General features: G+C 40.0%; 1 protein-coding gene across 1 annotated transcript in view; it reads left to right on the top strand.

The window, feature by feature from the left end:
* Positions 1 to 15,000, top strand: part of LOC135206911 (G-protein coupled receptor Mth2-like) — a 76,870-nt gene that overhangs the window by 23,912 nt on the left and 37,958 nt on the right. Inside the window, exons 2-3 of the mRNA XM_064238400.1 lie at positions 11,596 to 11,996; positions 14,940 to 15,000. The exon at positions 14,940 to 15,000 is cut by the window's right edge and continues 60 nt beyond it. Of these exons, the coding sequence (XP_064094470.1) occupies positions 11,646 to 11,996; positions 14,940 to 15,000 (412 nt within the window). The 5' untranslated portion in view covers positions 11,596 to 11,645. The remainder of the gene's footprint in view (positions 1 to 11,595; positions 11,997 to 14,939) is intronic.

Here is a 15,000-nt window from a genome sequence, read left to right as displayed (position 1 = left end):
ACACCAGAAATTAAGGGGAGAAAACAAGTGAGGTCAATGGAATAATGGGCCTAATACACACCACCAGTATCACAGAACAAATAACTTGACATAATGCAGGAGCAAGATTAGTAGCAGAACTGATGGGGATTCGAACACCAAACACCCACCGTCACAACCCAACCCAACAGAAAACCAAAACAGCACCTCCTTTGGAAAAGGCGCCTGGAAAAGCCAAATTCATGGTGATGAGATCTGACTTGAGTAAACTGAAAGAAGATGGCAGAAAAAAGGCTCTAAGAAGCAAGAAAAAACAAGGGAGGAACTCAACGAGAAATACAAAGTACAAGAGAGGGGACTAAAACACACAATGAGATGTAAAACAGAGGCTTAAGCCCAAAGCACACAAGATCAACGGTACATGAACAGGAATAAGGGATACCAACAGAACAAACTATCGGAACCCAATCAGAAAAAGAACTATACAGCCAACTAAGAGGGGCAGCAACCACCCAGAAATTCCTGAAAGCCGAACCAAGTAAGAGACTCTGGGGAAAACATATGGAGAACAATCGGTATCACACAACAAACATGCAACATGGCTCAAGGGAACAAGTCAAGGAAGAAGAAACAGGGAGAATAAAAACAAAGATTCACAGAGATCACGACAGACACAGTCAGACACCAACTAAAGAAAATGCCAAAACTGGAAAGGCCCAGGTCCGATGAAGTCCATGGATACTGGCTCAAAAACTTCAAGGCCCTACACCCACGGAATAGCAGAAACAAACCTCCAGCATTGTATTCTCAAATCACCAAGCACCCAAAAATGATGACCCCACAGAAGAACATCCTTAGTACAAAAAGACAAGAGTAAGGGAAATATAGCCAGTAACTACTGCCTAATCACCTGCCTACCAATAATGTGAAAGTTAACTAACAGGTTATCATCAGTGAAAGGACTATACAACTACCTAGAGGAGACAAACACCATCCCCTACACAGAAAGGCTGCAGAAGAAGTGTAGGGGCCCCCCCCAAAAGACCAGCTCCTGATAGACAAAATGTGGGTAATGAAGAAAACATAGGAGAAGGCTCCAAAAACAACTAAAGCATGGCATGGATAGACTATAAGAAAGCCTTCGACATGATACCACACACCCATGTCTAATAGAATGCTGAAATATATAGGGGCAGAGGAAAATACCATCAGTTCCTCAAAAATACAATGCGCAACTGGGAATACAATACTTACAAGCTCTGGAATAAGACTAGCAGAGGTTAATATCAGGAGAGGGATCTCCAGGGCGACTCACTGTCCCCACTACTCTTAGTAGTAGCCATGATTCCCAATGACAAAAAGTACTACAGAAGATGGATGCCGGAATACCAACTCAAGAAAAGAGGCAACAAAATCAACCATCTGATGTTCATGACGACATCAAGCTGGTATGGTAAGAGCATCAAGGAAAATAGATACCCTAATCCAGACTGTAAGGATTGTATCTGGGGACATCAGAATGGAGTTTGGAATAGAAAAAATGCGCCTTAGTCAAACATACAAAAGGCAAAGTAACGAGAACTGAAGGATAAAGCTTACCCAGATGGAGCAACATCAAAAACACATAGATGAGACAGATACAAATACCTGGGAATAATGAAGGAGGAGATATAAAACACCGAGATGAAGGACACGATCAGGAAAAGAATATATGCCAGAGGGACTCAAGGCGATACTCAAGTCAAAACTCAACGCCCGGAAATATGATAAAAGCCATAACAAACAAATGGCAGTGCCAGTAATCAGATACAGCGCAGGGAATAGTGGAATGGACGAAGGCAGAACTCCGCAAGCATAGATCAGAAAAACAGGAAACAAATGACAATACACAAAGACTCCTACACCCAAGAGCAAAATACGGACAGACTATAACATAACACGAAAGGAAAGGAGGGAGAGGACTACTAAGTATAGAGGACTGCTGTCAAAACATTGAAACAGAGCACTGGGGCGGGCAATATCTGAAAACCAGTGAAGACGAGTGGCTAAGAGTGCATGGGAAGAAGGACTAATAAAAGTAGATGAAGACCCAAGAAATATACGAGACAGAGAAAGACAGAAAGAACAGAGGACTGGCACAACAAACCAAATGCACGGACAATACATGAGACGACTAAAGAACTAGCAGCGATGACAATGGCAATGGCTACAGAGGGGAAGAGCTAAAGAAGGAAACTGAAGGAATGATAACAGCGGCACAAGATCAGGCCTAAGAACCAGGATATGTTCAAAGTACGATAGAGAAAAACGGAAATAAACATCTCTCCCATATGTAGGAAGTGCATACGAAAAAAATGAAACCATAAACCACATAGCAAGTGAATGCCCGGCACTTGCACAGAACCAGTACAAAAAGAGGCATGATTCAGTTGTCCCCCCAGGCCAGCCCTCCACTGAGCCTGTGCAAGAAAACATCAGCTACCTTGCAGTAATAAGTGGTACGAGCACAACCTGAGGGAGTGATAGAAACGATCAGGCAAAGCAATCCTCTGGGACTATTGTATCAGAACGGATAGGGTGATACGTGCAAATAGACCAGACGTGGACGTTGATTGACAAAGTCAAGAAGAAAGTATCACTCATTGATGTCGCCAATACTATGGGGACACCAGAGGTTGAAGAGAAAGATAGGGAAAAAACGGATAAGTAAATCAAGATCTGAAATAGAAATAAGAAGAATATGGGATATGCCAGTGGAAATCGTACCCATAATCATAGAGCACTAGGCAGATCCCAAGATCCCTTAAAAGGAATCTAGAAAAACTAGAGCTGAAAAAAGTAGATTCCAGGTCTCATGAGAAGAGTGTTGATCCTAGAAACGGCACACAATAGTAGAAAGAAGGAAAAGGGTGATGGGACTCCTAAGGAGGCAGGATGCAACCCGGAAAACCCCCCACTATAAATACACCCAGTCGAATTGGAGGACTGTGAGAGCAAAAAAAAAAAAAAAAAAAAAAAAATAAAAAACCCCAAAAAAAAAAAAAAAAAAAAAATAATAATAATAATAATAATAATGAATAATAATAATAAAACTTAAAAAATGGCAAGAAAAGCTTTTCTATTTGAAAACAAGCGCGAGACTAAAAGGTGTTTTCTTGTATGGCATTAAAAATTCTTATCTTTAATTCTCAATACTCCACAGAAAGCAAGGCAATTCAAATGCATCACATTACATACTGTAATTAGCATGATGCCTCATACCGTAGGCAAAACTCCTTTGGAGAGAGAGAGAGAGAGAGAGAGAGAGAGAGAGAGAGAGAGAGAGAGAGAGAGAGAGACTGCACTCCATATGACAAACCATAAATAACTAAGTTACGTAAGCGTGACATGAGTTCTTGTTATTAAGAAAAGTCAATATGCAAAGTTAGTAAAATGCTAAAGTAACAAGAGATCAACAATTGGGTCACGAAAGCGTGAAAAAAATATACAAATGAGTTCTGCCACCAAATAAAGTAAAATTGCAAATAACTCTGGGCAAAAAAATAAAATAAATAAATAAATAAAATAATAACGAACATGAAACAAACCTACCATCCACGAGAAGTGCAAATGAACAAAACAATGCCACTGTTTACGAACACCAAAAATGAGCTAAGCAAGTCTATAACAGCGCGGAAGGTTACAGGCTGGTTAAATACCAAAGGGGGAAGAGAGAGAGAGAGAGAGAGAGAGAGAGAGAGAGAGAGAGAGAGAGAGAGAGAGAGAGAGACGTCAGTGGTGATCCTGGCCAGGCCCACGGCAAAAACCCGCAACAGAGCGGAAATAAAAACTTGCTTAGTGAAAGTGATATAACTGACTGGGCGGCTGCGAAAATGTTGTGTGCTCAGTCAGCGATCGTAGTTACGAACTGTGGCTCTTTATTCATGAAAATTCTCGATGCAACGAAGATCCCGAGAATCACTCTTGTATTTGCGGACAGCGAAGGAAAATTTGTTTAAGTAAGAACATGCAAACTACTCTAACCTTGAACGAACGCGAATGTATTTCAAGTTACCTCACTTGCCGCGTGCAGCCTTGACATTTCCCCCCCCCCCCCCCCCCCAACCCCCCCCCCCCACCCCCCCCCCCCCCTCAAACAGTGTATGAGATCAACGAAGATTATGCTAACTGTTTCAATGGGAGTTGGTGGACGGATTGAATTTGATCACTGCGTTTAATGAGACTGCAGTTTCAGATGTTTGATGACTGGGCACAGTACCTGGGGAAAAATGTGTCTTCTCAAAATGGTAGCTGGCTTTCAGGGGGGTCCTTATGAAAATATATACGAAAAGCGACGCTTCAATAACCTGGTTGATTTGCTCTTGTTAGTTCCATGTCAAATGGAACATCGCCTCGTAGATACAATTATGAGAACTGAATAAGTTTCGCCACAGTGACAGCAGCTATAAAACAGCATCAGGTGTCAAATAAGGGGCCAACCTTTCTTTTACCGAACAGGAAAATGTAATTTTTTTCGGTAATATCTTTATTATCATAGTTGTATCATTAGCTCTGCTATTCATCAATATTTCAACAAATAATATATTCAGAATAGAAAAAATATAAGATTGCTTATAATACCATTGAATAAATACAGGGTGTCCATGAAGTCCACGTACCATTACGAGTATTTATTGCTAAGAATGGTACTGGGACTTTATGGACACCCTGTACATGTCAATAATAGCCCTACACTAACCACAAGTCCCTATTAAGAGCAGTTGGGTCACAACAACATACCAAGGAAGATGCACACACACACACTACACACACAGACACATACACACATAGGCACACACATACACACTTCCTCCTCCAAAAGATTTAATCAAGGGCTTATGCTACGCACCTACCCTGGGGCCTGCTAGGGCAGCCCGGTACCAAAAGCCCTCTATCTCCCTTCAGGGAAATACAGCCTACTACGACCTAAATATTTCTCAGTTAGTCAAGGTCAGTGTGTTTGTAGAGGAAGGAATGAGAACAACCGCACGCCCCCACTCCCCCCCCCCCCCATCGGGGAGGGGGAAGCTCAAAAGAGGTATCTTTGTCATTCCTTCCTCCCTGTTATGCCAAGGCATTGATTACACCAGAAACAGATTGAAGGAAACAATGGAAAATTCCATGATTTATAATTCATTTGTTCATTACTTAAACGTTTGTCCCTCAACTGTTCAAGAACTAAGCAAAATAATGTAATATTTGCAGGTTCAATAAAGGATATTATTATTATTATTATTATTATTATTATTATTATTATTATTATATTATTAATACATAAAACAAATTTCTTATTGAAGATTTTGTAGGTCACTAATTATAAATTAGACCCTTCGCAACTAATAAATAGAAATATGCATGCTGTTTACAGCATGTCAAATACTAGTTTCATATTCTACAACTGAAAGAGTGATATAAAGATGAAAATCTAAATGAAAACGTGATGATACTGATAACGAAATCGTATGTCCAGAGGCAGCTTGTTTATAAATGCACTCGTATATTCAGAGGCAGTTTGTTTATAAATACACTCCTTCAATTTTGTACTTGAAACACTTCATGACTACCCACAAAGAAAGCAGTAGTCAGTCCTTTTGGATAAGCACTTCTCTAACATACGAACCTCTAAGTCTGAAGTAAATATATAATGCCCCAGGGCTATTGATTCTAGAAACTCCCATGTGAGTTGGAAAATTTAAAACATAGAGACTGCTGAATCTTCAGGTAAATCTACTTTAAAACTCCCAGGTTTGTGGGCAAATCAAACCTTCAAGAACTCACGGGTTTCTAAGCGAATTAAGCTTTAGCCATCCAATATACGAAATAACTCCACCATCTACAAATTTCCTGTTCTAACAATAATAACAATGACGACAAGTACAAAAGTCGACGATCATGTATAAAAAAGAAAGTCGACGATCATGTATAAAAGAAAGTCGACGATCATGTATAACAAAAGAAAGTCGACGATCATGTATAAAAAAAAGAAAGTCGACGATTACGTATAAAAAAAAGTCTACAATCATGCATAAAAAAAAAAAGTCGACGATTATGTATGAAAAAAAAAAAGTCGACGATCATATATAACAAAAGAAATTCGACAATCATATATATAAAATACAGTCGACGATCATGTAAAAAAAAAATAATAATTCAACGATCAAATAATGTACAATAACAAGTACAAATGCGCCAAAGTTTCTTCGGCGCAATCGAGTCTTCTGTACAGTTTATAATGCTGTACGATACCCTCATGAAACTCTCATCGCAGCCCATGAAACTTTCAGTCACGGCGCGGTGGTGGCTTGTGTTGTTGGCAAATATATAAGGTGCCAGACCCACATATATGTATACGGTGCCAGACACACGATCATGGTTAACTTTTACCGTATACAAAATAAGAAATACTGAGGCTAGAGGGCTGCAATTTGGTATGTTTGATGATTGGAGGGTAGATGATCAGCATAACCATTTGCAGCCTCTCTAGCCTTAGCAGTTCTTATTTTATTTGAAGTTAAAGTTAGCCGTGATCGTGCGTCTGGCACCGTTATATGTGCCTTAGAAGTTTAAGATCAGTCCCTCTAACCTCAGTAGTTCTTATCTTATTTGAGGTTAAGTTAGCCGTGATCGTGCGGCTGGCACCGTTATATGTGCCTTAGTAGTTTAAGATCAGTCCTTCTAGCCTCAGTAGTTCTTATCTTATTTGAGGTTATAGTTAGCCGTGATCGTGCGGCTGGCACCGTTATATGTGCCTTAGTAGTTAAGATCAGTCCTCTAGCTCAATAGTTCTTATCTTATTTGAGGTTATAGTTAGCCGTGATCGTGCGGCTGGCACCGTTATATGTGCCTTAGTAGTTCAAGATCTTAGGGCGGACAGACAGGAAAACCGCCGTCTCAATAGTTGGCTTTGATAGTGACCCAAAAATAGACGATCAGAATCTCCTCGACCACAATATCCAGAGGCAAATAATCAAATGCCGTCATGACCCTGTTTGTGAACCGGAATTGCAGGTCAAGCTTACCAGAATTCAGGACTGGATAAACAAGGGAGAAACAAGCAACAAACGAAAAAAAGCCTCACCTACGCAGACTCAGGAAGCCTTAAAAGGAAAAGACTGCTAACATTTACCCTGCTAGTAATTCTAAATTAGAATTTTAGGCATGGGCGTGTTGACTGAAATCCCAATAATAATAATAATAATAATAATAATAATAATATAATAATAATAATATTAATAATAATAAAGAATTCCAGCAGCACCTTTAAACACAGGTTATTTTTTCACAAAATATTAATTCTTACGGGGATGTTGGGGCCCTTCCTATCTAACATCTCCCCCCCCCCCCCCCCCCCATACTGTACGGTCCTTTTTGAGTTGCTCTCTCTCTCTCTCTCTCTCTCTCTCTCTCTCTCTCTCTCATCTATAATATTTAATTTATAATATGATTATATACTATATGCAATTACACACGCGCGCACACACACACACACACACACACTATATATATATATATATATATATATATATATATATATATATATATATATATATAGATGTATTCGGGTCAATGTTATTCATAATTTGTGCCCAGCCATTTCAAAGTAAAGACTAGTGTCACCGATGCCTGAGTAGATCCACCACACGCAGATGTCCAAATGCTATCTGCCAAGAGGCAGAGGTGTTTGGAAATTAGAAAATCATTCAATAAATACTTGTTGCCCAGAAACAGACAAATGACTCCAAAGGCTCTCTCTCTCTCTCTCTCTCTCTCTCTCTCTCTCTCTCTCTCTCCTCTCTCTGTAAAAAAAAATAAAATCATAACGAAACCGAGCGAGCTGCTATCCACTCGCGCAAGCTACTAGCAGATCTGTCTGGCGCGACGTCATCTTATTGACGTTCGACAACGCAGAACGTCAACACCACTATATAAGAAGTTGAAAACTCGAGCCGAAAGGAGCGTGTTCATTATTACGTAACATGAAGAGAGAGAGAGAGAGAGAGAGAGAGAGAGAGAGAGAGAGAGAGAGAGAGAGAGAGGAGAGAGAGAGAGAGAGAGAGAGAGTGTGATATGGGATACGATGGTAACGGGTGAACGGGAAGGGCCGGGAGGAGGGTAATAACAAGAGCTATTCAAGGAAGGAGCAATTTGCAATGGAGTGCTTGACAACGAGGCGATGATGCGTCATTAGCCGCGCAATTACGACCCGGAGAAGTGGCGGCAGAGACCGGTTCGTTACCCGAATGTGAATGGCCAGTGAATAACTTGTTTGGACGCCTACTCCTCATAGTCGACGAGCTCTAGGGGGGCCATCTGATGGAAGGCGGGAGGGGGCGATTTGTGAATGGGTCAAATGAGACAATTACAAAATTGGCTGCAACAATTTCAATTTAACTAGCATCTGTCACACACAAATGTTAAAATGGATTCGAGGTATTGCTAGAAGAAGAAGAACTGAGCAAAATATGGCTGCTATAAGCGCGTCTAACGAACGCATATAAAAAGTGACTAATTTATAAATAAAAACAGAATCTGATATATACGCGTTCAGCGTTAACAGGAAAGATTATCAGATATGTGCATGACCCTATCTGTCTTGAAGCAAGACCTTTCACCAGCAACGCAATGAGACACGGCCATCTATATACATATACACTGTTCATTGCAATTATGACATTAGTTGCATAGCTTGTTAACGAGCTAATGTATATTTTAAAATGGCAACGCACGACACGAACTGAAAAAAGCTAAAGATTCCTTTATCGGTGGAAAAGCTATAAAGATAAAAATAAAAAATTACCTGTACAGGTCAGGTACTCAAATGTTATTAGATTTTGTTTGACAAAACGACAGAATAAACACAAAAAATGTGAAACAAAGAAACTTTGGAGAAATAAACGCCCAACAAAAACGCGAATGACTTGACTTTTCCCGTCCTACGCCAGAAGCCGGTGGTGGAAGACGCCACAAATTTCGTAGATGACCGAGAAGAACTGTAAAAAAAAAAAAAAAAAAAAAAAAAAAAAATGGGGTGACGAAGGGAATGTTGGGTGGTCCTCATACAAGTGCTCTCTTTAAGCCCTTTCAAGTCCGTCCCTAACTTTACGGTACTTCATGATGCCACCACAGTACTTCACACGTCGACACACTCAAAACTGCTATTCGTCTTAACCACTTTCAAAGCTCCTCGCTGGACGAATCGGTTACATGCTCGCCTACCGTTCTGGTAGCCCGAGTTCGCTCCCGCCTGCAGCCAGCGCGTTATCAGAGGAATGTATTTCGGGTGATTGGAAATTTATGTCTCGATATAATGTGGTTTTGGATCCCACAATACGCTGTGGGTCCCGTTGCTTAGAAACCAATTGGTTCCTAGCAACGTAAATAGAAACCTAATCCTTCGGGTCAGCCCTAGGAGAGCTATTCATCAGCTCAGTGATCTGGTTAAACTAAGATATACTTTGACCACTTTCAGAACCATGTCACTGCATCGTCAAAATGAAGCACATCTCAATGATAACATCATACATAACATGGTTCTCCATACATGGGCATAAAATTTCATACCTACTATACTCTGTTTTTTTTCCATCTGTCCATCAGCCTGTGGTGTTTGCACATGGTAACACTGCGTCCCGGGCTTTAAATAATATCCTATTTCGATTATTAACGGTGTAATTCGCATACAGTAAATTATTAAAACACTTTTCAGATGGAAATGTACACCAAGATATCCTTTTATTTACCTAAAACTTACACATAGCGTAACTATTTAAAGCCAGGGACGCAGTGTTACCATGCGCGACTACCACAGGCGAATGGACAGATGGAAAAAAACAGAGTATCGTCGCACTGAAACTGTCTGTTGGCCTTGGTAACTGCAGCTAGAAACGAATACAAAGGACACGAGTAAGCAGCCATTACTAGGAGGAAACGTCATTTTATCTTGGTACGTATCACATTACATTGCCGGCACTACGGGTATGACGGTTCAACGCCTGTCTTATTACATGATTCAAGACGACCCTGAATTCCTCCTCCTTCCCCCTTAGTATACGCCATAGGGGTCATTTGTAGGGATTCCTTTTCCTACCCCTACGTAGGAGAGTTTTGTTTCTATTGTTCAACTCGGAAGTTTTATTACCAATGACGTGGACTTCAATCCGATGAAAATTTATCAGCTCATCATATTCATTAATCTCTCTTTCCATAATGCTGCGTTTATCTATATAGTTATCTCTAGAGGCCATGAGCAGAGACTAAGGACCACATTCGATGGCAACCCAATAGCTTTTCCGCTGGGAGGGAAAAAAAAAAAAAAAAAAAAAAAAAAAAAAAAAAAAAAAAGAGGAGGTATTATCACCAGCACCGCGGGCCCTCAACACTAGAACGACAGACCTTCGCCCATTATTCACAATAACAGTCCATTATTCTCAACATGTAACAATTTATCATATAATTTAATACAGTCTCCTTAACCGTGGCTGCAATCGTCACCTCTGCCACAGAGGTACTCTCTCTTTATATGGGTTTTCAAGAGATGGGTTGAAAGAGGTGGGATTTGCCTTGTCGAGACACCTCCGTTTCGACGGTGTATTGCATTTTAACGGAGTAATTAAATACGAACGTCTGCTGCTTTATATTTCCTCTCTCTCTCTCTCTCTCTCTCTCTCTCTCTCTCTCTATATCTCTCTCTCTCTCTCTCGCCCACCCCTCAGCGGCAACCCACAACGGTAGACCAAAAAAATGGTGCCTCATTCATAAATGAGACTCACAGAGGCATAGTGGAATTTACCACATTGTTCCTCTTCGTCTCATTCGCCTGGGGGGAGAGAGAGAGAGAGAGAGAGAGAGAGAGAGAGAGAGAGAGAGAGAGAGGTATTACAACTGGAAACTATAGAATGCATGAAACAATAAGAAAGACGTGTTACCCCAATAACAATACTTCTACTGTACTGAGAGAGAGAGAGAGAGAGAGAGAGAGAGAGAGAGAGAGAGAGAGAGAATTGCAAAGAAAAAATGATGCATTTTCTATAAATTTACATGCATAATTGTACAGTAATCACTTCGTATCCTACAGATTACCACAATGCAATAAAAAAAACATTCAACAAAGAAATAACTCTTGCTGTAAGGAAATCAGACGAACCCTGCAAAATTATACCCTAATGGCACAGTTGGTAATTAAAATGTAAAAACATTTGAATAAAAAATCGATCAAGCTTTACAAATCCTCGAAGTCCTTAAAATATCGTTTCACAAATATTCTTACACAGACATTAGCACAAAAGCAGTATCTAAGTAGCTGACAAAAATGTGCACGAGACAAACTGATAGTCCTTTATATCTAAATATTTTTCACACGCAAGCACAAACACAAAAAACACATAGCCTCAGATCTCTAGACAAGCAGGAATTTGGATCTACACAAATCCCCAATCATTGACAAGAAAATATTAGTTATATTAGTTCATACATTTAAATAGAAAAGAGCAAACGCAACAGCACACACGACTAAAAAAAAAAATTCACCCCAAATGGCACCAGACCCTTAACCCCTTTTTCCTTTGCCTTCTTCCACAGAATCACCCTCCACTGCATCACTACCTCGACCGTTCCCTTGCCTCCTGAAGATGTTTACCATGAATCCTCCAGTACTGAAGTGCCTGCTGCTACTGACGACGACGCAAGCTATCATCGGCACAAAGGCCGAGAGCGACCCGGCAGCGACCCTGGCACTAGGAGACGACACCGGCAGAATAGCATCCGAACTACACCAGGACGAACCGACTCCGGTCGTCCTCCTACAGGAACCTCTCACAGCCGAGGGTCCTTCAGGAACGCTGGACCTCCAGACGCGTTTAGAAAATATGGAAGCCAACGTGACGGTTCCAATGTGTTGTGGAACGCGGCAGGTCTTCAATATCGAAGCCATGGTGTGCAATCCGGGGTTCACTAGACCCGAGGTGACCTTTCATTACGAGGTAAGGAAGGTTCCCCTACTGATGCCCTCAGACCTCTATAGAGTGTTCTGCTTCTCCACATGGGAGTGCAGCTAGGCATATATATTAATAATAATAATGAATTTCATAAAATAGTAACATATTAACAGAAATTAATAGGAGCAAAATTAGAAACGAATAGTGAAAGGAAAGGGGTACCTTGTCAGGTTTCCAGCAGTAGTTATTTTTTCTCAGTTTACATATAAAGATTCAATTACCAAGATTACATTAAAAACCTCATCCTTTCAGGAATGTAATCATTCGCTTCAAATTTGTTGGTTAGTTAACCCAAAAATTTATCTCAACCTTAACCGAAAGGTTATCATCCACTGGCCCTAATGAAAAGGCGTTTTAGATTTTAAACTTCCGTCCAAATACACTCACTTACTATAACAGTATTATTATTATTATCATTTTTTTTTTTTTTTTTTTTTTTTTTTTTTGCTCTATCACAGTCCTCCAATTCGACTGGGTCGTATTTATAGTGTGGGGTTCCGGGTTGCATCCTGCCTCCATAGGAGTCCATCACTTTTCTTAGTATGTGCGCCGTTTCTAGGATCACACTCTTCTGCATGAGTCCTGGAGCTACTTCAGCGTCTAGTTTTCCTAGATTCCTTTTCAGGGATCCTGGGATCGTGCCTAGTGCTCCTATGATTATGGTTACGATTTCCACTGGCATATCCCATATCCTTCTTATTTCTATTTTCAGATCTTGATACTTATCCATTTTTTTCTTTTTCCCTCTCTGTTTCTCTTCAACTCTGGTGTCCCATGGTATTCCGACATCAATGAGTGATACTTTCTTCTTGCTTTGTCAATCAAACGTCACGTCCTGGTCTATTTGCACGTATCACCCTATCCGTTCTGATACCATAGTCCCAGAGGATCTTTGCCTGATCGTTTTCTATCACTCCCTCAGGTTGGTGCTCGTACCACTTATTACTGCAAGGTAGCTGATGTTTCTTGCACACGCTCCAGTGGAGGGCTTTTGCCACTGAATCATGCCTTTTTTTGTACTGGTTAAGTGCAAGTGCCGGGCATTCGCTTGCTATGTGGTTTATGGTTTCATTTTTCGTATTGCACTTCCTAGATATGGGAGAGATGTTATTTCCGTCTATCGTTCTTTGAACATATCTAGTCTTAGGGCCTGATCTTGTGCCGCTGTTATCATTCCTTCAGTTTCCTTCTTTAGCTCTCCCCTCTGTAGCCTTTGCCATGTCTCATCGCTGGCTAGTTCTTTAGTCTGTCTCTCTGTCTCATGTATTGTCCGTGCATTGGTTTGTTGTGCCAGTCCTCTGTTCTGTCTGTCATTCTCCTGTCTCTGTATATTTCTGGGTCTTCGTCTACTTTTATTAGTCCTTCTTCCCATGCACTCTATAGCCACTCGTCTTCACTGGTTTTCAGATATTGCCCCAGTGCTCTGTTCTCGATGTTGACGCAGTCCTCTATACTTAGTAGTCCTCTCCCTCCTTCCTTTCGTGTTATGTATAGTCTGTCCGTATTTGCTCTTGGGTGTAGTGCTTTGTGTATTGTCATATGTTTCCTGGTTTTCTGATCTATGCTGTGGAGTTCTGCCTTCGTCCATTCTACTATTACTGCACTGTATCTGATTACTGGCACTGCCCATGTGTTTATGGCTTTTATCATATTTCCGGCGTTGAGTTTTGACTTGAGTATCGCCTTGAGTCTCTGCGTATATTCTTTCCTGATCGTGTCCTTCATCTCTTGGTGTTTTATATCCCCTCCTTCCATTATTCCCAGGTATTTGTATCCTGTCTCATCTATGTGTTTATGTTGCTCCATCTGGTAGCTTTATCCCTTCAGTTCTCGTTACTTTGCCTTTTTGTATGTTGACTTAGGCGCATTTTCTATTCCAAACTCCATCCTGATGTCCCCAGATACAATCCTTACAGTCTGGATTAGGGTATCTATTTCCTTGATGCTTTTACCATACAGCTTGATGTCGTCCATGAACATCAGATGGTTGATTTTGTTGCCTCTTTTCTTGAGTTGGTACCCGGCATCCATCTTCTGCAGTACTTTTTCATGGGAATCATGGCTACTACGAAGAGTAGTGGGGACAGTGAGTCGCCCTGGAAGATCCCTCTCCTGATATTAACCTCTGCTAGTCTTACTCCAGAGCTTGTAAGTATTGTATTCCCAGTTGCGCATTGTATTTTTGAGGAAGCTGATGGTGTTTTTCCTCTGTCCCATATATTTTCAGGCATTCTATAGCCATGTGTGGTATCATGTCGAAGGCTTTCTTACAGTCTATCCATGCCATGCTTAGGTTGGTTTTCCTTCTCCTACTGTTCTTCATTTACCATTTTGTCTATAATAATAATAATAATAATAATAATGAATAATAATAATAATAATAAAATAATAATAATAATAATTAATAATGAATAATAATAATAATAATAATATATAATATATAATATTATTATTATTATTATTATTTTTATTGTTATTATTATTATTATGAGACATTCACATCTTGGGCAAGCCTAAAAGGCCATCGACTTATAAAGCAAACCAAGCTAAGCTTACATTAGAGTGGAGTAAAAAAAACGTAACCATGTATTAAGTACATTTGAATGATAGAAACTATCTGCTCCTAATATTTATCTTTTACCTGAAAGCCACACAAACACAGCAGAAAGCAACTTGACAACAAAAGAGAGAAGTAAAAGTACCGACAGCTCCCCTTCCCCCACAACCCCCTAAAAAAAAAAAAAAAAAAAAAAAAAAAAAAAAAAAAAAAAAAAAAAAAAAACAAAAAAAAAAAAAAAAAAAAAAAAAAAAAAAAAAAAAAAAAAAAACTTCCACCTCAAGACTGAAATTACAACAACGTTAAAGAAACTTGAATGATACTTAGGCAAACTATTGAATGAACAGAAATAACGCGTCTATCATTTGCAGGACGGAAAGCAGGTCGAATACAAGTTTGCCTATAACGTGAAGAGAGGCTTCCCGAACTGTA

Source organism: Macrobrachium nipponense, chromosome 31, assembly GCF_015104395.2.
Source record: "Macrobrachium nipponense isolate FS-2020 chromosome 31, ASM1510439v2, whole genome shotgun sequence".
Lineage (NCBI taxonomy): Eukaryota > Metazoa > Arthropoda > Malacostraca > Decapoda > Palaemonidae > Macrobrachium > Macrobrachium nipponense.
Note: the sequence above shows the minus strand (reverse complement) of the source record. Positions and strands in the feature narration are given on the sequence as shown.